Below are 26,091 nucleotides of genomic sequence, written 5' to 3' on the forward strand. Positions count from 1 at the left end.
CTGACTTATTTCGGGGGTCTATTATAAACCGTCAATATAGCGTTGAATTACGTATGCACTTTTTTGTCTCTTTCTTTTTGCTAATGACGTGAAAGGGATAAAGACAATAGAATCGAAATATTTCGAACTTGTATTAGGCCCCGCACGTTGAAATGACATTCGAATCTAAAGGTCACTTGAATGTTATTTTGTCTCACTCGGTGAGCAAAATGCGATTTTGCTCACTATTTTTAAGCAGCAAATTACCCTTGTTCGTGCTGCTGACGTGAAAAAAATATTGTTATTCTTCTCAATCACAGGCTCTTTCTTTCTCATACAAAGTCTACGAAATATGTTAAGAGGGAAGAATAGCTTTGTGACTCTAGCGAAATAACGGTACTTTTTCTATGAAATTCCATTTCCGGAGAAAGCGTTTTCCACTAAGTACTAACAGTCCCATTGATGTTGATCGCTTCATCATAATATATTCTAAGTTTATAGGTTCGTTTTTTTAAATATTTTTTTTTGTATTGCAGTTAAAAAAGAACGATAAACTTATAAACCTAGTTTTTTATTGTGTCAATAATATACTAAAAAATCATAGAGAATGGAAATCATTTAGAAGTGGAAAAACGTATTCTCTTTTTTGTATAGACGATCAATCACGTGGTATAAATCCTTTTAACATGAGAAAAAAATGATCTCACTATTTTCTCGTAAATAAAGATCGAAAGAGCTCATGATGATATTAAAAATACCATTACATTTTCAAATAAAAAAAAAGTATAATCGAAAAATTTAATTGCCTAGTTTCCCCTATAAGTTTCTAGACATCACAGTCGCTTTCGTAAAACTAGATAGTGTCTGCGCCATTTTTAGGTTACCGATTAAGTTACCAAGCCGACCCCAGGCTAACTTAGCAAGTTTTGGCGAAAAGTTGTGACAATAAGGACTAACATTAAGAAGATGATGACTCCGCCTAGCTACGGGAAACAACATCTTGGAATCAGGCTAGAGGTCACGCCGGGCCACGGGTTGAGCAGGATGTAGGTGGTAATTTTGCTTACTAAGGCCTCTCCATAATTACTGAGTCTTAAATGGTATAATTGAATATGATTAGTTGGTTAGCTATGATCCTCTGTAGTCCGAGTGACCCCGTGTCCGGTGTGACCGAGTCAGGGGTCACGTGTTCATCTTTATAAACACTCTTGTTAACGTTTATTAGAACACCGGCTTTGAATATTTACCTTTGAACTGTGCAAGTAGCACAAGACATGAGTCACAAGAAGACTGCTACAAATGTAAACATATCTATGTAAAGTGACGTTTTTTTAACTATAAATTACTACGCCATATATTTTCTATACAAGAATTAATGAACGTTCCGTACTATTTCTTATGGGCAGTGCAGTTACTAGATGGTTAAAAAACAGACTATAGTATCCTATAGAACGAACCATCTCAGCTGATGATTCGTTCCATTTATTTTTTTTATTTATTAAGATGGAAGAATACTTAGCTTTTTGAATCTAACGAAGTAACGGTAATTATTCTATGAAAATCCATTTCGGGAGAAAACGTTTACCACTAAGTCTTAACAAATCACTTTGATTTTGATGTCGATCGCTTCAGCATAATATATTCTAGGTTTATAGGTTTCGCTTTAATCGCAGTATCAAATCTAAATCAGCTCATTTAAGAAAAGGTCAACCTATAACCCTTGTTTTTAATTGTGTCAATAACCTTAAAAAAATCATGGAGAATGGAAAATGTTTGTATGTGTTTAGAAGTGGAGAAACGTTTTCTCCTTTTGTATGGACGATCACGTGGTATACTTCCCTGTTAAGGATGACTCGCTAGAACGGCCCGGGCCCGGGACAAGGCTTCCAACATTTCTTATTTCTTATTTCGTTTATTGCAGAACCATGGTTACATTAAGGACATTAAGGTGTTAACATGTATTGAGTGCATGCATGGTTACCCTGTCAGGGCATAGCAACATTATTGATATTCTAAAAACTACTTAATTACTAAAAATAAATACATATTCAAACACAAAATAGCATTTACGTAATACTAGGAAATTCTTACAATTAAAATAAAGCAATAATACTATAATTATTAAAATATTACTTCTAGTCACAAATCCAGATTCAAGTAATAATGAGAAATAACCATAATACATACATTAAATTGAAGTTCATTAATAATTAAATTCATAAAACATAGACATCATTCATAGAAGGTTCATGAGTACTAGCTAAGTTTTGTATGACAGGTGACCGGTGACCACGTGAAGCTTCCTACAGAAAACTTCAGTGTCGAATGCCTCGGCCCAGGCTGGGTTCGTTTAGCGTGGCGTGGGCCATCCTTTACCCGTGGTTTTTAGGGTTCCGTACCCAAAGGGTAAAACCGGACCCTATTACTAAGCCTCCGCTGTCCGTCCGTCCGTCTATCACCAGGCTGTATCTCATGAACCGTGATAGCTAGACAGTTGAAATTTTCACAGATGATGTATTTCTGTTGCCGCTATAACAACAAATACTAAAAAGTACGGAACCCTGGGTGGGCGAGTCCGACTCGCACTTGTCCGGTTTTTTTCTCTAAACAACTAAAATGAAGCCATGGCGGTGTAATTTTCCTGCTAATGTCGTCATTTTCCTGCTACGAGCGTCATGTTCCTGGTCCAACTTATTTCTTCTAACCTATTTATTTAAAACCGGTGCCTTTATGTACCATTCAAATTCTATTTCTGTGTTTCTCATGTCATAGAATTTTTCTCAAATATAAAGATTAAACTGACCAGTACAAATTTCGGAAAAATTACATTTCAAAAATACACTTGAAAATTTTAGTCCCCGAGCACTCTGCACCCGAGTTGGCCCTCCAGTGGCGCCCTCATTGTGTTTTGTAATAAACGGGAAAGGGGACGAACGCTTCTCCATACAAACGAAGTCTCCATTTTCCTCTCTGGATATTGACATTATAGAGAATATTTTTACATAATTTGATGTATATATTCACCATAGCTCCCCTTTCTGTGACGTTTTTAAATTTTATGATTAAGTGTTATAAGTAAAAGGAGAAAAGTACAGTCCATACAATTTCTTAAATGATCCAAACTCTTAAAATTAATACAAAATTGAAATAAGTCAAACGAAAGGGAAGGGGCATAACTGTTTCGATATACCTCTACATTAAATTGCGTCAAAATATTTTGAATAACGTTAATAAAAACGTGAGAGAGAGGAAAATGGGACTATGTTTGTATGTAGAGGCGATTTCGTCTTAATGTTGTAGCCTGATTCCCCAACTTTAATAGGTCTTTGTCACATACATAGATTTATTATGGTTATTTTTTGTTTTATTATTTAAACCGCAAATGGTGGCCACATATTTCCATTTAGGTGATGGAGTCAAAATATAAGTAAGCAATATAAACTATATTACATAGATCAATAATAGGGGAATAAGTTAGATAACAACATTATAGTTTGGGGCGAAGTACTAGTACATTTGAATGTATAACATTTAATAATATAATTCAACTATGCAATTATCTATTATTATATTTATTATGTGATTATTAAATGTATTTTATACACGGTATTTTGATTGAATTCCGTTACGTTCCGTACCTAGTGACATATGTATGGTGTACGGTTAAAAGGATCAAATGAAATAAAATAACAGACTTGTTTTAAAATTTATTAAATAATGTATTTTTATAACATAACATCTTATTCGCATACGCAACATAATCAGGTGTACGGTCACGTCTGAAAATATCGATAAGGACAAAGTGCCAAAAATAGGTACACACTATATACCCTTATATATGGGCCATAAGGTCGTGTATACATATTTTTGCCGCTTCGATTGAGTCAATGTTTTCAGACGTGCTTTACCTACCTACGTACCTACCTACCTACACAGTTATTAACCTCCTTATAACCGTCGAGAATTTTATAAGGCATATGTATGCTTAAATGCGCATCTAAAATATTTGGTAAAACATTATCGTTATTCAGCACACAAACATTGGAGTTCGATTGAATAGAAAATAAGTATTGCTTAAAATCGTATTTTCTACAAATTTGCTAAAAGAGTTGTTAGACCGATAATATATTTTGAAACTTTTGTAATAATCTTAATTGAAGCTGGTTAGCTCTTCTCTCTATTTCGTATCTCATCGGGAGTTAAGTATATCAACTGGGTCACTGGGTCATAAAAACGAACCGACTCGCTCAATCTAATCCATCAAAATCCGCTGAATAGTTAACTGGAGCTTTGCCGTAATCGGTAAAATTATTGATATTAATTTGTGAAAGGACATGTCGGGAAATACAATTAAAGTAATCTTAATAAAGTTGTTGTTGCAAAGAAACATAGTAGAGAAGTGACAGGAACACAAGCCGCACACACCGATAAGTACCGATACGGGTTGCTGAGCCCGTAGCTCATGAGGAACTTCTGCCACTCGAGCCTCTCCCAGCGCCTCACTTTGACCGGAAACCTCCGCAGGATTAAGGAGAATATCCCTCCGTCCCCCAGTTCGGTACAGTGGTTAATTATCATCTCATCGGGAGTTAGTTTTAGCAGACGGACCACTTCAGGGTGCCTTGGAGGGTCGTCGGGATACCACAAATCTAAAAAAAGTACAACCAGCTTGAGAATTAATATGGTTTAGGCCTTGAATGCGTGTTTTGTTTTCTTTTACCTACTCATAATTGTTCCGGGAAAACATGACGGGATTACAATTAATACTGCTAATTAAATCAGTGTTAAATTCCGAATACGGAACTACTTAAATATTTGAAAACATATAATTAGGTATTTAACCGTAATCCCAACTATACTCATCTTATCCCAATCAATGGTCTAGATCAACGATAAGATAAATAAAAATCCAAAAGTTTCTTACATTTATAACACTTTTAACTTTAATAAATAGGTGTGCAAATGTGTATGATTTTTTAGCATTATTTTTCTATTCAAAGATTTTATGTCTCTTCAACTGAGAAATACATAGCTCATAGTAAAGACAAGGGCATATAGGTAAAAAACTTAAGTAAGTCACCTGTTGTATGTAGTTGTGACGTGTTCGAATAGACAATACATGTTTAAAAGACACACACAAACAAAACAAACGTCTATTCGAACACGTCACAACTACATACAACAGGTGACTTACTTAAGTTTTTTACCTATAACTTATGTTATTACATACAATCGGTCCGATTCGCTCGTGTTGGCAATGTTGGCATAAACTTCAATATTATTCTGTACCCCTAGTGTACATTTAGTCGATAGCGAAACGTGACGTACGCGTTTGCGTTAAGTGTCATTTTGTATGGGTTTTTGAACAGCGCGCCAAGCGGGACGTTTTGGAAAGTCAAAAATCTCATACAAAATGACACTTAACGCAAACGCGTACGTAACGTTTCGCTGTCGAAAATATTTACACTAGGGGTACAGGTAGGTATGTAGAATTACGTAAACCGCTAGTGTCACGTGAACTAAGTTCCGTACCTCTAGTGTAAATAAATTCGATTTCGAAACGTGACATACGCGTTTGCGTTTAGTCTCATTTTGTATGGGTTTTTGAACAGCGCGCCAAGCGGGACGTTTTGGAAAGTCAAAAATCTCATACAAAATGACACTTAACGCAACGCGTACGTAACGTTTCCCTGTCGAAAATATTTACACTAGGGGTACTGGATTATGAAACATATTTATGTGGGTATTCCTCATGAAATAAAAATGTTGTAGGTATTTTAAGAAATTAAATATGGGTAGACTGCTTCATTGGAATATAAATGGCACCACTACAAGAGATGACAAAACATCTAATTACACTATTATCTATGAACTTGTTAAAATAGATGGCGTTGTTCTTTTATTCCGAAATTCAAGAGCCAAGACGCCCAAGATCCATAGGAATTCTTTGACGCCTTCTATACATGATATTGAAGGTAAACTCTGGAGTTTTACTGACCTACACCCCTAGCTCTCAATTCCCTTTCTCCAGGCCTCCACTGTTCGATAGTCCACAGGCCCGGGTCCTCGGGCGAGTAGTCGTAGGTCTGCTCCATGGTCTCACCGTCCTCGTCCCACAAAACGCGGATCCGCCGCTGCTGGAAGAGGTCCCGGCGCCGGCGCGATTGGTACCACGGGCCCGGCGGGGATCCCCATGGGTTGCTGCCGAGAGACCACCAGTTGCTGGCGTTGTATCTTTGTTTCGCCTGTAAATTGTGGATAATAATTCTTGAAAGTGTGAGCGTTCAACTTTTGTTTTAACAATTAAAAGATAACACCACATCATACCAGTACTAAGAAATACCCAAATTAGTAATTCGAAAAAAAAAAAAAAATCTAAAATAGCGTTGTCCTATACTGACTCGTATATATTTACATATAACGTTGTTATTTTTAGGTATTACAAATTAAATGTTTATAAACAAAATGGAGGTCACGAGCATTGATTGAGACTATATTGTGGGCGACGATATTATATCATCAGCTGCCGAATAAGCATAAGTATGTATTAATTTAGTATATATTTTCAAAGGATTTTGTTGAAAAGGAGAATAATAATTTACTCACACTCCAATCGAGCCAATCGAATTGATAATCGCCAGTAGCATCGCTGATATAAAGGGTGACGCAGCCCACTTCCAGGGGCTTATTGGTCATGTCAGGGGTGTGCTGCGCGAATGCGACGCCGTGCCACACCCCGTAAGCGTTTACTATGTTCAACCTATGCGACCACCGCACGTTGTCACTACAGAAAGATTCCGCTCTAGCTAGTGCTAGTATGGTGAAGCAAAACAGTGAAACGAACATGATCTCACGAGACACTGTAAGCGTATGGGACGAGACGAGTATCCCGGACGCCTGCAGGCAATTAGCGAACTAGTAATACAGGTAGTGATCCTCTACCTACTTCAGTGCATTACGCAATGTATGCTCATCCGACTGATTAGTGCGTGATCACTATTTCCTAAGACTCTTATTATATGAGAAATCTCTATCATTCGTTATTTATGTTTATGATACGTATTGTATTAATTGTACCTATACAACTAGGAAAGAAATCAATTTATTTTATTAAACATTTTTTATTTGTGATTTGAAGTAGTCACACTACATATTATAAATTACATATAAACTGAAATAGATTTTATATGCAAAATAAAATATGAACGATTCCACCGGGGGCGGGGTGGTCTAGTGGTCAGGACGTTAGCCGCGTAAACTGAAGACGCCGGATCGATTACGGCCTCCGCCACACCGGTGGACTTGATCACATTTTCTTTAGTATCTGACATCTATTTCAGAGTATAATTTAGACCTACCTATTTTTCATTCCAACGCTTGCTTGGCATTTTAAATAGCTGACAGAATAGTTATATAAGTAGATATAATATATACTTAATTATCGTACTCGTATCATTGTAATGCCGTATGTTCACATTACAAGTACTTATACTACCATAAAATTTTCAAAAAATCCACCCAACCATGATCGTTAGTGCTCGAAAACTGTCATTTGGCATGGGTACATAAATCGTGAAAAAAACTACTTACAAAGCTTTTTTGAGTTTTCGCTCAATGATTTATTATAATTAAAATTCAATTATAATTAACTCAATTATAAGGAGTACCGTTGGATAGATCTAACGAACCCCCCCCCCCCCCCGCGCTTCCTGCGAATAAATTTATATGCAAGGTGTGTCAGTTATCTCTGCAGCTTACTGTACATATGTCTATTTTTTTGGCACGGTCTAATACATAACAGCCTACTGATTACAATGTATAATAAAGTGTCGTTAGATTCATCACAGTTATAAGTGATCTTATGCATAGGCTGTAATTTATAATCGATAGGTACTTAAAGTAGGCCTTGTACCGGAATAAAAAAATCATAACTACATTAGTATTCGTGTTATTTGCTACATAATATTTATTACTCGTAATGCTTCCAGGTCACAGGCATACTTAGGTATTACGTAATTCATACTTGCTCGTAAATGATAAATGATATAACCACATACAGCCATGCTCACCGACTTAAAACGGTTCATAAGACTTTCCTTATAATAAAAGGCGACTACTGCACTGTAGTTTGGAAGTGAACTAAGTTTATGTACCTATTTTACAACTAACCAAACCTCAGTCAACTATGATGTGCTATATATACTTATTTTAACTGCCTTACTCCGATAAGTACGGTTGCTGAGCCCGTAGCTCTTGAGGATTTTCTGCCACTCGAGCCTCTCCCACCACCTTACTTTGGCCGGAAACCACAGAAGGATCAAGTAGAATATGATCCCTCCGTCGTCCAGTTAGGTATCGTGGTTGAACTGGTTGATTATCATCCAACCAGACTGCTCTTACTTTTTGCATTAGAAATAAATAATACTAAACTACGATGAGGTAAATACCTATCTGATACAGAACAAAATACACGTTAATCCCGATTCTGGTGCCTCGAGAACGGCGAAACCTTGGACTAGGCGCATAATGACTGTCCGGAGGTCGGCTGGAGTCTCTGAACCTAGAAAACTCATCGTACGTCTCTATACGACTCCTCGGCCTCTCTTCCTGTTGAGCCTCTGGTTGAACCTCGGGAGGTTCCGGTTGTTCTTGTTTTGACTCAGGTTCTTGTTTTGAGTCAGGTTCTTGTTGTGGCTCAGGTTCTTCTTTTGGTTCAGGTTCTTGTTTTGACTCTGGTTCTTGTTCTCGCTCTGGCTGTTCCGGAGTCGACTCTACAGACGTATTCCTTTTATCGTCATTGTCGTCCTTTGATAAGCGTATAATAGCCGGATATATATTACATAATGCATGAGCTGGCAATATTGCGTGATTGCCGCTTCGGCATGTAACCGTACCGAAATCACTTGTAAGCTCAGTCAGAGAATTTGTCTTACAATAATTATTTACACCAGCTATGTTATATTCATTGAAGACAATAAGACGGATTAGATGTATGGAGTTTCGAAAAATTAGGAAAAGAAAAATATTTCTCATAATGACGGACATTTTTGTCATTTTGACATCCTAGAGCAATCAATCCAAAGAGTAAAGTAGCAGCTGCAGGTACTGTTATAGCAACGATAAGGTCTGTGCGGAAAGAGAATAGGGACCGTGCGCGTTGGAAGGTCTGCCATCTTGTGGCCTGAATCGGAACCATAAACATGCACATATACACGTCACGTGTTTTCTTGTGCGTAGTAGGTTCTGCCATCTGGTGGGCTACATCAAAACAATAAACATCACATTTACGCCTCGCGCCAAAAATCTGACGGCTCCTGTGCTGCCTCCTACAGTTCATGCACGCTCCCTTTCCACGACTTTTCTCTTTCCGCACAGACTCTACACATATGGTTACTACACATGCTAGTTGCTAGCATGAAAGTATGCTACTATTCAGCAAATGCTAGTAGCTGTTTTATTTCCGTTCACTGCGAGCATGTGTGTTTAGGACGTGCTATTTTTAAGCATGCTTTTTCAAATGTAAACAGTTCATTAGCTTGCCCAAAAAGCACGCTTATTAGCATGCTATTGCATAGCATGTGCAACAGTAACTATTATAGATATGTTATCTAAATAGATACGGTCAAAGAAGTTAGGGAATTTGCAAGGACAAAGTGTGGCATTGTCATCATTATTGACAAATTTCTAAAAAAATATGACGTTTGAAATGGCATTTCCTCATTATAAGCTTATATTTAACTTGCAATGTTTGCAATGTATGTATCAGAGGCTGGAATTCTCGTAGCATTTTTGAATTGACCTATTAGATTAGGGACTTCTCATTTATCGACTTCTGATATACAAATATCGATAGAATTTAAGAGTTAATGGATATTTGACTGTAAAGGAAGTAATTTAACAAGATAATACTCGTATGGAAAAATATGACTTGTTCTTTTTTAGAGTAGGTAACTAATGCAACACTTATTAGAGTCTGTGCGGAAAGAGAAGAACCGTGGAATGTATGGGGCCAAATACATTCCACGACTCTTTTTCCGAACAGACTCTAGCACGAAAACAGACTTTGAACATGTATTTGATAAAATAAAACACTGAACTAAAGCAATTCAATGCGGTATTATTAACTATCCAGTTTTCATTACTTTTATTGCGTATCTCTATATCACATTTTCAACTACTAAAAAGTTTTCTGGAAGAAATCGCTCTTCAGCGATAACACCGCCTATTGTTTACCTCTTATTTCAATCTTATTTAATATATCTACTATGTATCGATATATGTACATATCGGTAGTCGAGAGTGAGAAGTCCCTAGGACAATTCAAAAATGCTGAGAGAATTCCGGCCTCTGGTAAGTATGTATCTTAATATATTTGTACGAACTTCATTGGAACTCTTGAGTTCCAATGAAGTTCGTCTGAATGAATATAGTCTGCGCGGACAAAGAAGAGTCGTGGAATGTATGGGGCCCAATACATTCCATGACTCTTCTCTTTCTGAACAAACTCTAACACTGGGGAATTGAAATGCTCAAGCGAAGGAATAAAACACTTTTATTATAAACAATTATAAATATTATCGGAAAATATATGAAAATTCACATTACCAAATAAAATAAAATAAATCTTAGAATTATGCAATTTATGCACCACATTTGAGAAGCAAAAAAAAACTTGGAAACACGAAGGAACAAATAATACAGTTTTGTACCTGTTCGGAGCAGTGTTGAGGGCCTACGGCGAACCACGAACGAAGTTTTCCCTCTCTGACGCACTTGTAAATTTGTACGTCAGTGCGACAGAGAGGCAAAACTTCGTTCGTGGTTCGCGGTAGGTGCTGTCATCGAGTTATAAATAAATAGGTAATCTTTTGCGTCAAATTAGCAAAAGTAACTACGGAGCAAATCGATTAATTATACATAGTTTTAATTCTTTAACTAACTGGACTTGCAATGTCCCGTAAATGTATGGCTAATAGCTATAACGGGTAGTATAGAGTCTGTGCGAAAAGAGAATAGTCATAGAATGTATCGATACCCATACATTGCACAACTCTTCTCTTTCCGCAAAGAGTCTATATCAGACCGGTAGGTACCAGCGAATTTGAAAACAACAATTCTTACTAAAATTCGGACACCTCACAAGTAATGCTACCATACTGAGGGCCTACCGCGATATATGCAAACCTAAATTTCGCTATCTGCCTCTCTATCACTCTTGCATATTCGAAAGATAGAGAGGCAAATAACGAAATTTCAATTTTCGTGTAGGCCCTTTGTTTCTTTCGTGAAAGAAACAAGTGGCTCAAAAACTTTTTTAGCAAGAGTTGAGATTATGCATCTTTCCTGTGAGCATCATAAAATAAATGGACTTTTAATGCTTATTTTAAATATTTGCTGGACCCTTATAGGTATGTGAACCTTTTACTTCTTTAAATCTATTTACTTAATGAATATTTTATAAAAGTATACCCATATCATTTCTTTATCATATCAACTTTCAAAAGGTCCACAGAAAAGTCACCCATCCGTAATATTTTATATGCCCCGATGCTACCCGATTTGTGTGCTTGAGCAGTAAATAATAATTGACATTTTAGTACGTCGGATATAAAAACACGCTTTACATGCTTGGAAACACACTGTACAACCACATTATTTAACACATATATATATATAGTTGCATAACCGTTATCTAATATGCATCAGACCTCCATATTAACAAACTGGTCAGTAGTAACATGACGACCGAGAATTGAAGCGCTGTCCCTGAATTGTCGCAAACTCGCTTCAAGGCCGAGGTGGAGAGATGTTTGGTCGTAAAGATGCTGTGAATGCTCGACAGGTCCTCGGGCGTGAGCTGATTTTCATTCCTTGAGAACACCACGCTGTAGAACTCCCGATGGGGCATCGTCTGGCAGAAGTTCAGGACCAAATGGTTATTGGCTACCTTTAGTACCTGAATTACTCCGCCGAAATAACGGTACATGTTTTCTACGGCTGAAAGAAAGATAAACATTTTAATTAGCAATATCTTACTGCAAGTAATACCTACACAAATTGTATCTACTATACTTCTGGTCAAGTCTTTCGTGATTATAGTAAAATAAGAAAATTTAATGTTTTTACGAAACCCTCGGTGCGCGAGTTAAACGAACTCGCACTTGTATGTATAATTTCCAGTCCTAAAGGTCTTTTCGGCTCCACAGTCCACAGATATTAATTTTCATTATGTTCCCCGTTTTCTTCGCTAGGCTTTGCTCGCTCGTTAAAAAATGTAAAAATTGAACTCCAGTGAATGATGGAAAGACTATGGTTGTAAATAGAGCTAAACCTAAACTAAACTCAATGGGCAATAATGAGGTAGATGAAGGACTCCAGTTGTAAGGATTATTAGTGCGCCAGAGCCCTACTTAAGTCAGTCAGTTAAAGCTGATAACAATAAATTAAGCCATCACGCACTAACAACAACTCTGCTTACTAGTTTTAAAATTAATGAATTTAATGCATCATGCATGGCTCATTGAATAGTTAGGAACGTATTGTTTTCTATTTTAAGTGAAATTTTATCCTGGAACAGCACGACAAATGACCTTTACGTAAGTACCTACCTTACTAAAGCGTTTACCACTAAAGGCGTTGAGATATTTCCGATAAATACCTAGCTAGAATTTAATATATGTACTTACCTACTTATTCATAACCGACTTCATATACCTAAGAACAAACTCGTTACCTATGATGAGTCGAGTAAAACGTAAACACATATACGAAGTTAGTAAATAAGGTCCTATATATGTCAAGTTAAAAATGCCAATCATTTTCAAGCCTCTGCTAAGTGCTAATAAGTATAAAAGCGTTATACCAAAGTGGCTATTTGTTAATTTTGCGCGGCTAAACTACTTAATTGATTTTTGTGAAATTCGGTTGGGGGATAGACATTATCCTACAAGTAAGTACTAAGTACGTTTTCTGATAAAAGGAGGGAAGTAGCGGAACTGACTGGACCTAATATTTATCAGTGGAACGTTCTATTCTTTAAGTATGCATCAGGCCACAAGGTTTTTCTTTACGACAGCTTTTACTTACCTGTGCTGGGTACATTCGATATCCAGAAGCCCATATGTGAAGTGTTAACTTTGACGTGGTAGTCGCTTCGAAACAGGCCCTCGTGCCACTCGACGACGAAGTACCTCATCCGGTAGTGTTCGGGCTGGTTGAACCCGTAACTTGTGCTCAAGTACGTATAGGCCAGCGGCGGATACGTAGGAGGAGTTGGCTAGAGGAAAAATTAACAGTATTGAATACTATGACACCATAAATCCTATACATTCCCGAAGACATGTTCCAAGAGTTAAACATTATTATAATGTATCAAAAGTGCAGAATGAGAATAAGCGGTTGATCAGAATTATTTATTTGTTTTGCCTTTATTCATTTAATTATTCATTTTCATTTCAGGCAAAGGAGTAAATTAGCTATGGTGGAATCTTTTGCGAACTTAATTACGCATTTTAGAAAAAAGATACTTTATGCGTATTAGTAATTACACTACTTATGTTAAATATAATATATGATAATATACACAGGGGCGGCTTTTGGGGGTGGCGAACGGGGCAACCGCCCGGGCGGCCCGCTTGCGGGGTCTCGCGCAACAGGACGAGCAGTTTTTTTTTAAACGTGTAATATGAGTACTCCGAAAGGTTGTAAAAAGCCGTAAGAGAGGTTAATTGAAAAAAACAACTTGGGAGTTAAAATATGTTTTGGTGCGCCGCCGTAGCAATTTGGTTATATTTGTCAGGTGACAAACAAAACTCACTAATTACCACGATAAGTTCATAGCCATAATGAACTATGAGTACCGAAATAAGGTTGAGTTTTGTTTAATTATTTTTTTGTAATTAGTGTGTTTCGCTTGTCAGCTGACGATATAAAACTGGCATGCCAAAGCTCGGATAGCAGAAAGGAGATTCCAGCCTTCGCCTCCAGACCCCACCACCATGACACGAGGTCCTAGACAAAGCTGCAGGAGGGTTGAATTCGGATATGACAATGGTTAATATTTTAGTAATGAACCGAAAGGCTGAAGGCCACGAGGACACGAACAAAAGGTGTTGTGTTTAGCGGATCGCCCTATAGATGGCCGAAATGTTCCATCCAGCCCGTTTGCCTGCCTCAATTGTGAAAGTACAATTTATTAAAAGATAACTGCATTCGGTTGAAGACCCAAAAAATCCAAGCAAGTCGCACTTTCCACCGATGCCAAAGGTTAAACAGCAAAAGAATCCAGACAACATTGGGTCATTAAGATAATATAAGCATATTTATTTCATTATAAAAAACATTATACATTTGCCTTAAATCAAACCTAAAACACATTACTATAATGATCGTCAGAGATTATGTTCATGCAAAGGAATACAGTTATGTATAATTATTATAGTATAGTATATTACAATTATTATTAAGATCAGTTCTATACAATGAAGAATTACGTTCCGTCAAATACTACTAATATTATATATGGGTCATAGCTCAATAATTGTGGATACATCATAATTTATTATTTACATTAATATCAAATTCGGAATAATCGTTGGTCATGTACTTAGGGCCGGATTTATGGGAGGGCAACCGGGGCTAAAGTCCCGGGGCCTCCACAAAAGAGACTTAAGAGGCATTAAGTTCATGACCGAGATCAATTCTCTTTTTTTTATCATAATGGTACATAACACTGTGACATCACTTTATTCCTCGCCAAACTGCAATCGCAGTTTGTTGGCGAGATAGCGCTCATTCATACATTTTAATATCTATACTATGCAGAAATTCCAGGTACCCTCAGAATCTCTTTCCTGTTTCCGCAAATACTAATGCGTAAGAGTGTATTCTGCTTAGCTAGTAAGATTTATAACAAATTGCCTGTCCATTTTTTAATGTTACCCCTAAATCAGTTTAAGCATAAACTATTGACATTTTAAATTAAAAATTGTGTTTACACTATTTCTGAATTTTTGCTGTATAATTTTATTGCTTATAATTTGACATGACTTTCAATATTAATAATATTTATGTAGATTTCGCATGTTAGTACTTATGTAAGGAAATTATTCAATTTTTTGTACGCCACCAGGCAGGGTATAGTGATAAACATATTTATTTACCACCACTGAAATCAGTTTGACAACTGACAACAGTGTGAGAACTCACGAATAAAAACACTTTGAACACTTTGAGCACTTACGAGTAATACTAAGCTGAGGTACTGTGTAAAGCGAACATTCATAGCGATATTTTATAATCATTATACATATGATTATGAAGCTCGGCTTTTGGACTGCTAGACGTTTCCCTAATACAACCTATCGTTTTTAGTGTCCCGTACAAAACTTTTAGTCTTCCATACAAAACTTTGTTCACGGAACACTTATGGAACCACTTCGGTCTAGCAAATTGGTTAAATTCAGTTTTCTCAGAGACCGTTTGACGGAGACAGCTAAAATTTGGAACAGTTATAGTAATTACCGCCACTAATATTGTAGATAAGTCAAAACTGCGTATTTCATATTCAAGGGGCAGATTGAGGGGGTTTAGAGGGGTAAGCTCAATTTATTATTTATTTGTAAGAATCGTGTGGGAAATCATTAGAAAGCTTGCCAGAAATTGAGCCGATAGACTGATATTGAGTTCATTTTACGTGCAGTAGTTTCGATAAAAAATGCGTTCTAAGTTGCAAGTTGTCATAAAATAAAATTATCGCAAAAACTATAGCTAACAGGAAACTGAGCAGACAACAGCCAACTAAAAATAGCATGGAGACTGCGGGAAAATTATCTGGATAACATTATCATCTACACCGTGTTTTTTATATTTCCGTTAATTTCAAGGGTGTTTTCCTGAGTTTAAATGAAGTAACTTTCTCGAAGACGCCGGTATTCTAATTAAATCCATTTCGGACATAATATTTAATTTATTTATATCTGATAAGAGTGATAAGGCCCTTACAAGCGTACCTATACACTTGCCTTAAGGCCTGTTTGCATATTGATTAGTGTTTAGTACGGGTTAATACATTTGCTACTAAACGTAAGTACTATCTCGGATGATCAGTGTTCGAAGTGACATTGACATATGTCACACTTTTCAATTGTATGGTTGAGTTAAATGTAATAATGCCTGTATGCAACATTTAATTACGTTTTATATATATATATAAACTATGCCATGTAGTTTCCTTAAATGCACTTAAATACCAATACCCTGAAGTTAACAGAATTCAATAAAAAAGGGTTATTCCCACTAGTTACCACCAATTTGGTTTGGTGGTATATAACTACTGGGTTTTTTTTTTTGGAAGATCGGTTTAAAATAATACCGTCGAGAGAAAGCGAACCGTACACAGAGGACAGGAAAGCAGGTAGAGCTATGCTAGCGGATGTGCGAACACCCAGCCCCCCAAATATTATTGGGAGAACCGCTTGGGTCCAGTACCTAATTTCAAAATGAATGTTAAGAATTTTGGTTAAAGTTGCATGAAGGTAGGAGTCAACTGATGAAAAGATAAATGGGAATTTTGCAGCTGCGGAGTAAGTACATAAATTTTGGGGTAAACAAACAGAAACGAATGATAGAAAACGCCCTAATGAGGATTTATTTTAAACAGGAGATCAGATGTACTATTGAATTAATTTAGTTTGCAATTAATTACAGGGGTGACTGATTCATTGAAAATTGGAGAGCCTAAAAGGGTAAGAGATGATTTAGAATGAACGGAAATATTTGGTAGGACCGCGTTAAAGTTAGTTAATATTTCAATTTTTCTTTTCAGATGGAACGTGATCTGGTATGAAAATCTCACATTTGGTAAAGTTTAAAGAAAGTCCGATTTTGGAAATTTTACTAATTATGTATTGAACATCTTGTAGGACGTTTAAAGAGTCGCCACCAAGGGGACCGTCATCTAAATACCAGAGGTTTAATTTTAAATTTAGTTGAGTGATAATCGGATGAATGACTAAGTTGAAAATGGGGGGCCCAAGCGGGTCTCCTTGTTGACAACCCACGCTTGATAAAATAGTTTTTTGTCCGAAGAATAATTTAATTATTCAATTTTGTCAAAAATTTATTTATTTCTTTCTTTTAACATATAATAAATATTTTAATTTTGTTTTATTTAGAATTATTACATTATATGTTTTTTTTTACTTTTTTCATCAACCTCGAGAGCATGAGAGCATTTATGTTATTCATTGTAAATTGAATTAATTGTGACGTTACCTATGAAACCTGGAACTTTTGTCAAGGGCGCTTACGTTACGTCGTACTACGTAGCGCAGCGTTGTATTTATATAGGAGCATCGAAGCGCCATCGACAATAAAGTTCCTTTCAGTAAATAACGTCAAAATTATACGAACGAACAAACAAATCAGTCAAAGGCTGTTTTTTTTATCACTTTAATTAAATTATTCATTAAAGCATATTTATACTGTTTTTACGTTGTAACGTTAACCAAATTTTGGTGGTAACTAGTGGGATTTTTTTCCAGTAGTTACCAGTGGTAAAAGGTGGGAAAATTTTCCCAGTAGTTACCACTGGTAACAACTTGGTGGTAACTAATGGGAATAACTCAATAAAAACACGGTGTACGGCTTTTTAACTGCCGCCTGATCTTAGGTTATTTTATTTAGTACTAAACATAGAGGCCACGCAAAAATTTTCCGCCCGGAGCCTCGCAAAGGCTAAGGGCACCCCTGGATATACAAATAATAATATAATATAACAATTGTGTACTTAAAAGATATAATAATAATAATAATTCAGCCTATATTCGTCCCACTGCTGGGCACAGGCCTCCTCTCATGTGCAAGAGGGCTCGGGCTATAGTCCCCACGCTAGCCCAATGCGGATGGGGGACTTCACATACACCTTTGAATTTCTTCGCAAATGTGTGCAGGTTTCCTCACGATGTTTTCCTTCACCGAAAAGCTAGTGGTAAATATCAAATGACATTTCGTACATAAGTTCCGAAAAACTCATTGGTACGAGCCAGGATTTGAACCCACGACCTCCGGATTGAAAGTCGGACGTCATATCCACTCGGCCACCACCGCTTCTCCGAAAAACGGCTTAAAAGATATAAAACAATAAAAGATTCTTAGATACAATACAATAACAGAACAATATGTATTTAAAATATACCTTACGATACCTTAGATACCTTAGTAACGCAACTTACCTATGTTATATTTTAACTAAGCTCAGCGTATGCATGCCACATCTAGTTTTAAACTTTCTGTGTACCCAATTGTAAACTTGTTTTGCATGTATAAGTTACTCGTGCGTTATCGCCGTCCGCTTTGCTGGCGGTCAGGTATGAACTTATGAAAAAGTATTTTGTAAAACTACCTGTTTTAGTTAAGTTAAATTGGGCACTTAAGTTATTTGTGCGCTCTAAACCCTATTATATACCTACTGTTTTGTATTTATCTCGATAAGTGAATTGTAAAATACTTATGCGAATAAATGATCTTAAACCTAAAATACATAATTCATGAGCTCTTACTTTCGCCCAAATGCAATCAAAAGGAATTAAATTGTAAACTTATCACTTTTTATAACATTCGCTGCGCAAGCGTAAGCATTTAGAGAGCTGAGATAAGGCAAGAACATCAGTGTTAAAGCGGTTTATGTTTTTAGAACAATGAGTAGTTAATGTAATTTGTGCGATGGGTACATAATTAACGCACCACCCACGCCGAGATGACACCGTAATCGGGCCCAGGCTGTGAACTGCATCTCCTGACCCCGGTAATTAGGATAGACCAGGCCCGATTAACTCTTTTTACAGGGCACTGTTTTTAACCTCGTGAGATGTCGGGTACAAAATGATCTATTCCTATTTATAAGCAATCTATTCTGATTCTGAACTTTTATTGAGTAACTAAAGAGTATAGTCCCAAATTCAAAAACTTTTTTTTCGATGTTTTACTTACTTTTTTATTGAGAGTTATTTTTATTATAGTCTGTTCTTTTATTCCGTAGACTAAAATGACAACCACAAATGTTAAAATTCAGAAATAATGTGACCAGCTTAAAATAAATAGTGCTGATCTTTGATTTCGGTTTGTGAATAACCGATAAATATTAAGTAAATTAATTTTAGTTCCAAAATAAACAATTAATGAAATCTACTCACTACATGATAGGAAGTAAACAATAAATAAAATCTACTCACTACTAAACCTCTCAAACATTTAAAAATTGCATTATGAGCTTCGAGGTGACTTAATCTTACAATAAAAACGCTTTTAAATATTAGAAATATTGTGTTTAGACCTGGATACAAACTTTCTAAATGCCTCAAAATGGTGTTACATGCCTATATAAGTAACTCCCAATAGTTTATTTTCGGTTAGTACCGGTAGTAGCACATCACTATTTATAAGACGTAAAAAACCAGTCACACATGAAATGTCATTTTAGTCTACGGGATAAAAAAATAGACTATAGTATGCTTAATATTATCAAATTGTTGCCATAAATACTTCTCCACAACTTAATGCTAACTAAACCCACACGTTGGTATAGTTATTAAATGTTGTAATCTACAATGAATATTCGTTAATGATTTAATATAACGTAAGTAGTATAGGTAGGTACCCATCTGAAAAACATGCTACGGAATTTAGGGTTCCGTCTGAAAAGGAAAAAACAGAACCCTTATAGGATCACTTTGTTTGTGTTCTGTCAGAACCTTTTATCTCGGGAACGCATGAAATTATTGAGTTGAAATTAAAACCATATTACCTACTCAGTCCCTTGAAACTTCTAAATTGACGTAAATAACAGATACGGCCGTTTATACTGCAAAAAACGTATATTTCCTCACTGTTGCCAAGGAAATCAAAATTTATATGGTGGGTACTTCCCTAGAACTATGAAATTTGGCAAGTAATATCGTCTTACATTACAACTACAGGAAAAAATCTGAAAACTATAATTTAGTAAAAAAATTGACACAATTATACGGAACGGACTCTCACTTGTCCACAACCTCTTCTTATGTCGAATAAGGACAGGTTGGGTAAGAGGAACATAGTTTATTTTGATCGAGCAACCCAACAATTCATGTTTAGGTACAACTGGTACAATGTACAAGTATCTTCCGCACTCTACAAGTACTTAACTTTAATACCTATTTTTAGACGCTGTCTTGATACAAAACTACCACGATCATGTACCTTGCTTAACTCAACTACGCTGCAATTAAAATACATAAAATTTACGAATCTAATAAAGACCTATGACTAACCTGAAAGTGTAAGTAAGAAGTAAGTAGACATTATGTATTTGATTTATATCTACCAACTGAGCCACAGTTATTCTCAAATACTGACTTCAATCAATTCTTAATACTTCCTAGTCTTAGTCTAGTCTGACATTCAGTATTTAAAAATATGTATTTTCGATTATTTGTATTCATAAATTTATAAGTTATTCTCAAATAGTTAAAACCACAATAGACTCCTAAGTATAATAATACTTGGTGGAATATAATAACCTAACAACGAAATTGTATCTCGCTAAAGTACAATTTTGCTGTTAGCTTTCGTAAATACTCACAACGTCACTTCCGTGTCATAGTATGGATACATATGGATTTTAAGCTTGCTTCGATACACGTGTACAGCCAGCATCAATAGTAGCGGATGGAACAACGCGCCAAAAGTATCTGTCATACTGGAATACTTTTCCAACTATAGGTATATAGAAGTATATAAATCTCTATAGTTTGTGTTCAAAAGTGTCTGTTACAGTCTTATTGGATTGGTCTACATATAGAGACTTATCTCTTTTCGTAAAGCTATTAGGGACTGATAGCTGTTGATGCTGACTGTACGTATATATGTGTTGTTTATACACAATGACTGTCCATGCAAACAAGAAAGAAAATAAAGTGTAGTAAGCATCTGCAGAGAGTCTTATTTACTGACCTGAACATGTTCCTCCTTTATGTCAATGTAGAAACACTCCTTAGTGTAGTCTATTTTGTATTCGCCTTTATTGTGAGGTATTTTTTCGACTCCATACCAAACGCCGGAAATAAGATCCAAACTTATATTTCCGTAATAAGGAGACAAATCATTGCAGTAATTATTATTTGGGAAATAAGGATCATAATTTAAATTATAATTGTAACCCAAAACGTATGTTACACATACGGAAAATACAATTATTATTTTTTTATATTCCATTTGGATTATTAAGTGACTGGGATAATGTCGGATAATATGGAGTTCATCTACCAGGCGACCAAACTCAGCGGGCGGTAGCGGACAGATTAACTCGGGAAAACAGTGACGGGCGAGCCGGCTCAGCCCGTAGGCGGGCAAAAATATGCTCAATTGACAAGGAACAGGCAAGGTATTATAGTAATTAGGAACACAACTCTCGAGAAGATCAGTAATAAAATATCAAAAGTAGGTACTTCTCGTAGTTTATACTCAAATAAAATGCACTCTACTCTTTTATACGAGTACATTATATTCAATGAGCGGAATTCTTCATAGCAAAAATCAAACTGTCAGAGGGATTGACCTAACTGTTTCATCGACTTATCGATGTTACGGAATAATATCGCATTAGGTATCCATAATCAACTTAAAAGATTATTCTGTAACATTTGACCTCTTTGATAAGCAGCTTGCATCTCCGTATTAAAGTAAATCATGTCAGCGTCACATATGTCATTTATGTCACTTGAGTTTTCATGAGTGATTTCCGTGCCGTGTTACTAAAATGGTTAATCCTAAAAGAAAACAATAAAAAAATGGATACAGAAAGATTCTTATTTCAGTTTCAAAGAAGATTCTTCTACAATATATTGCTCTAAATGTTACGTTCATTTACATCATAAAAGTATTTTCTGTTTTATTCTTTAGTATTATACCAAAATACAGTGGCGGTCAGCTAATTAGGGACACCGTTAATTTGTTTGTATGTATATCCAAAAGCCTGATTTCATTACTTTAACTTTGTTTCGTTAAGTGACAAATATTTATCGATAAGTCGATAAAACAGTTAGGTCAATCCCTCTGACAGTTTGATTTTTGCTATGAAGAATTCCGCTCATTGATTATATTACTATCGCTGCGCTGAAATTCGCGGCTAATCTCTTTCTAAATTATATTTTTTAAGTAAGGTACGGATTAATTATGCATAAAAAATATATAGGTACTTGTACATATAAACCTATATGAATATTTTATTGGTATCAATTTGTTATCAATGTATTCGCTCTCCCGCAGCGTGCCGGGTTTTCGTGGACGCGCGCTTCTCGCTTTCTCCTCCATCACACGCACCAGGACCGCAGCAGAGAGAAAAGTAAGGCTGAAAAATCAATATGAGTGCTGTATGACGTCACTCAGGGTAACCATCGATCAGATATGAACGCGACTTTAATTTAAAGACCCAAATGCATAGAGAATAGTGGATTTATCCTAGCTTTCTCCAATTGATAATTTTAAACCTAAATATTGAAATACCTATTACCTACTTATAATATGGTTCCAAACATGCGTTATATAATAATGTAAAAATCGGCCAACAGCATATCGGGCCATGCTCAGAGCAGGGTTCCGTAGTTACTCTTCAGTCACAATAAGCTAAACTGGAGCCTAAAGTAGAGTAGATTATTAACCTACGGATGAACTGTGGATAGTACGTCTTTTTACTATGAAGGGGAAACTTTTTGCAATAACTTAAAAACAGCTAAACTGATCATGTCCGCTATAGATTTCATTTAATATCTTTCTTAAGCTCCACGATTTTTTTCATATTTTTTTGACCTATGGTTCAAAAGTTAGAGGGGGGGGGGAAACATTTTTTTTTTCTTTCGGAGCGATTATCTCCGAATATATTCACTTTATCAAAAAATGTTTGTTGAAGACCCCTATGAGTTTTGAAAGACCTTTCAAACGATATCCCACACTGTAGTGTTGAAGCAAAAAAAAAATTCACCCCCACCTTACGTGTAGGGGAGGTACCCTAAAAAAAATATTTTTAATTTTATTCTACGTCTTTGTCGGCTTTATTGATTTATATATCCATTGCGAAATTTCAACTTTCTAGCACTAACGACCACGGAGCAAAGCCTCGGACAGACAGACAGACAGACAGACGGACATGGCGAAACTATAAGGGTTCCTAGTTGACTACGGAACCCTAAAAAATGGTTATTGTATGTCAGAGACGCTAATCATCATGAGATCAGATTATTTTCGCTCAGTGAGGAAATGAACACTTACTGTGCTAGGTAGGAAGTAGCAGGAAACTGTCGCGTCATTGTCGGGCCATCGCGATGCACCTAAACGACTATAGGCAAACTAATGTAGAGTGAGAAGTACGAAGCCAAATTTAATTTGTTTTAATGACAGCTCGGTCCCTTTAGTCTAAAGAGGTGATATTACCTACCCACTGACTAGCAAGTAAATAGTCACATAGCCATTTGAAAACACTGAACTTTTATATCGACTTCAAAAAAAGAAGGTTTTCAGGATACCAGTACGTTTGTATGTACAGTCAATCAATTTGATTCCTAGGCCACTATAGAACCATGCCATAATGACTTCTACGACAGTGCTTATTGAGTGATGCGTGTCAAGTATCTAGTAGTTAAAGCGACAGGGTTCTATAGTGGCCTAAGATTCTAATTGGTTGACTGTACATATTATGTTTATCTGCGATTATTAGAAAGTTGTAGTCGTCTAATGCCAACATTCATCATACGGCCATGAGTAATAGAAACTGCAGAATCAAGAAAATAGTGCATTCAACGATAAAATTCTAAGTATTTGCAGACTAAGAATGCACAAAGACGGAATTCAGCTACGTTCAAGTAGCAAACAAGAGCATCGCGCTCTCAACGCAGGAATCTAGGTGACTGTGACTGCATGGTAAGTAGGTAGGTAAACTATAAAATGACGGCATAACCACCTACCTACCTATCTACCCTAGCTACCTACCTACCTAGTGCCGTTAATAATATGTAATTTGTATAATAATTAATTGATGTGTATACTAATAAGATTTATGCATACTAAGTATTAAGTTTTAAACAGGTCTTAAAATTATTAGCAATACGTTTTACAATACGTCCCATACAACTTAATATTATGAAGTAAGAACAAGCATCTATGAAGTGAGCACTCTATTCTTACTTATTTCTCTATAGTCATTGTATTCATATGGGTTGTAAGACCTGATTTTTTAAAATATAAAATGTATATATTATTGGATAGAAACATTGTTTCCACAGAGCAGTTCTCAATGTAGTAAACAAGAACAAAAATATAAATAAGGAAATGGAACCTAGCCCATTAAAGAAAGGGAAAAGTGCGTTTATAGTACGGTCACGTATGAAAATATCGATACAAAAAAAATGCCAAATATATTGCCCGTATATTAAGGTAGTGTATAAATATTTTTGGCACATTTTTCGTATCGATATTTACAGACGTGACTGTACAACCATTAAACTCATTTACATTATATTCGCCGAGTAGGCACAGATGCGCGTATATAACAGATTTCGTTTATAACACACTTCCCGCAGCGGTCCGAGATGCAGCCTCCACGGATAAGTATATTTAAATGTGCCACCTTTATTTATTCGCAGGCGTTACCTGGCGTGCAAATTTTGTTTGAAATCTAAAGCGTTACTCGAAGTTGTTGGAGATCTAGCCGTTAATGCTCAACGTCGTCAAGTGAGATCGAAAGAACCCCTACTAGTAATGGCTTGTAAGATGTTTAAAGACGCTCCGATTTATGCAAGTTCTCAGTTGGAAATGTTCTCCTTAGAGACCTGGACTAGCAATATTGATATCGTAAATGTCATTAGATTAAATTTGGATTGTATAAATAAACCAAAAAATCCTACGGCTCCAACCAGTTAAAACATGCTTGTCTTAGTTGTCTTGAATACTTGGACACTAACTACAATTCTTTCTACCAAAAATATACACGGATGGGTCAAAAGATAAAGAATGTGCTGGAGCAGCATTTTATGATCCTCAAACTCATTCATCAATGAAATTCAAAATATGTAGTGATATCTCAATTATGCAAATAGAACTTATTGCTATTGCAGAGGCATTATCTTTGATTCAATCTATACAGGGAGATAAATTTGTAATACTGACCGATTCAAAAAGCTCGCTCCAACATTTGGCTCGATGCACCTCGAAGTCTCGAGGAGCACCGATAGCCTATTCAATTTTGAAGACAATATTGATGTTAATACGCAGTCTAAGACCGTGAAGCTACAATGGATCTCAATGGATGCTCATATTGGCATTACGGAAAACGAAACGGTAGATATACTGGCAAGAGAAGCCTATAGCGACGGGATAGATTTTCATTATATACCTACTTTTTCTGATCGTCTTAGGCTGTCGAAAGTACACTGTCGTGAATTATGGTGCGAGTTTTTTGACCAAAGATCGCGTGAAAAGGGATATGGTATAGAACGGTCCAGCCACAACTTCCACGCGCACCTTGGTTTGAAGACTGCAATTTAAATCGTATGGACACAGCACTTGCTATGAGACTTCGAAGTGGACACATACCATTAAACAAATTTGCTTACATGATGCGTAAAGTTCCATCACCGAATTGTTCTGAGTGTGATGTAGAAGAAGACGTCTATCACATCTTAATGGAATGTGTTCGCAACGAATCAGTTCGCCGAGAGATTGAGGACGTTAACTTTTTTAGGATTGGTGGATGTAATTATATATTATCCCAGCCGCTGTCAGAGGCTGCAAACCTAATTTATAAGTTGGTTAATGTAGGCTTAAGTAGACGATAAGATTTATGTAGTACTTACAGAGCGACATCGTCACTCAGTGACAAAGCTCTTTCAATAAAGAAAAAAAAAAAAGTATATTTAAATGTACACTTAGGTGCAAAACTGTACCAGTAGTAGCATATTAGGAGAATGTGGAGATTTCTTAAGAGGAACTAGAAATATTGGAAAAAATAGAAATGTGTTTTTTCTACTTTTCGATTCCAAATTACAAAATAACCGTAAATGCCAAGTACATCATATGTTAGGC

At 36.1% G+C, this 26,091-nt stretch overlaps 2 protein-coding genes across 2 annotated transcripts; both read right to left on the reverse strand.

Moving 5' to 3' along the window:
• Positions 1–3,674: 3,674 nt before the first annotated feature.
• On the reverse strand, positions 3,675–7,029 carry LOC133520341 (uncharacterized). Its single transcript, XM_061854715.1, has 3 exons — positions 6,586–7,029; positions 5,978–6,224; positions 3,675–4,628 (listed from the first exon to the last, which is right to left on the reverse strand). The coding sequence occupies exons 1-3, from the start codon at positions 6,823–6,825 to the stop codon at positions 4,330–4,332; spliced, it is 786 nt and encodes a 261-aa protein (XP_061710699.1). The 5' UTR covers positions 6,826–7,029; the 3' UTR covers positions 3,675–4,329.
• Positions 7,030–10,513: 3,484 nt separating this feature from the next.
• Positions 10,514–21,465, reverse strand: LOC133520347 (uncharacterized). Its single transcript, XM_061854723.1, has 3 exons — positions 20,971–21,465; positions 13,066–13,255; positions 10,514–11,976 (listed from the first exon to the last, which is right to left on the reverse strand). The coding sequence occupies exons 1-3, from the start codon at positions 21,229–21,231 to the stop codon at positions 11,672–11,674; spliced, it is 756 nt and encodes a 251-aa protein (XP_061710707.1). The 5' UTR covers positions 21,232–21,465; the 3' UTR covers positions 10,514–11,671.
• Positions 21,466–26,091: the final 4,626 nt, after the last annotated feature.

This window comes from Cydia pomonella, chromosome 1 (assembly GCF_033807575.1).
Source record: "Cydia pomonella isolate Wapato2018A chromosome 1, ilCydPomo1, whole genome shotgun sequence".
In the NCBI taxonomy this organism is placed as follows: domain Eukaryota; kingdom Metazoa; phylum Arthropoda; class Insecta; order Lepidoptera; family Tortricidae; genus Cydia; species Cydia pomonella.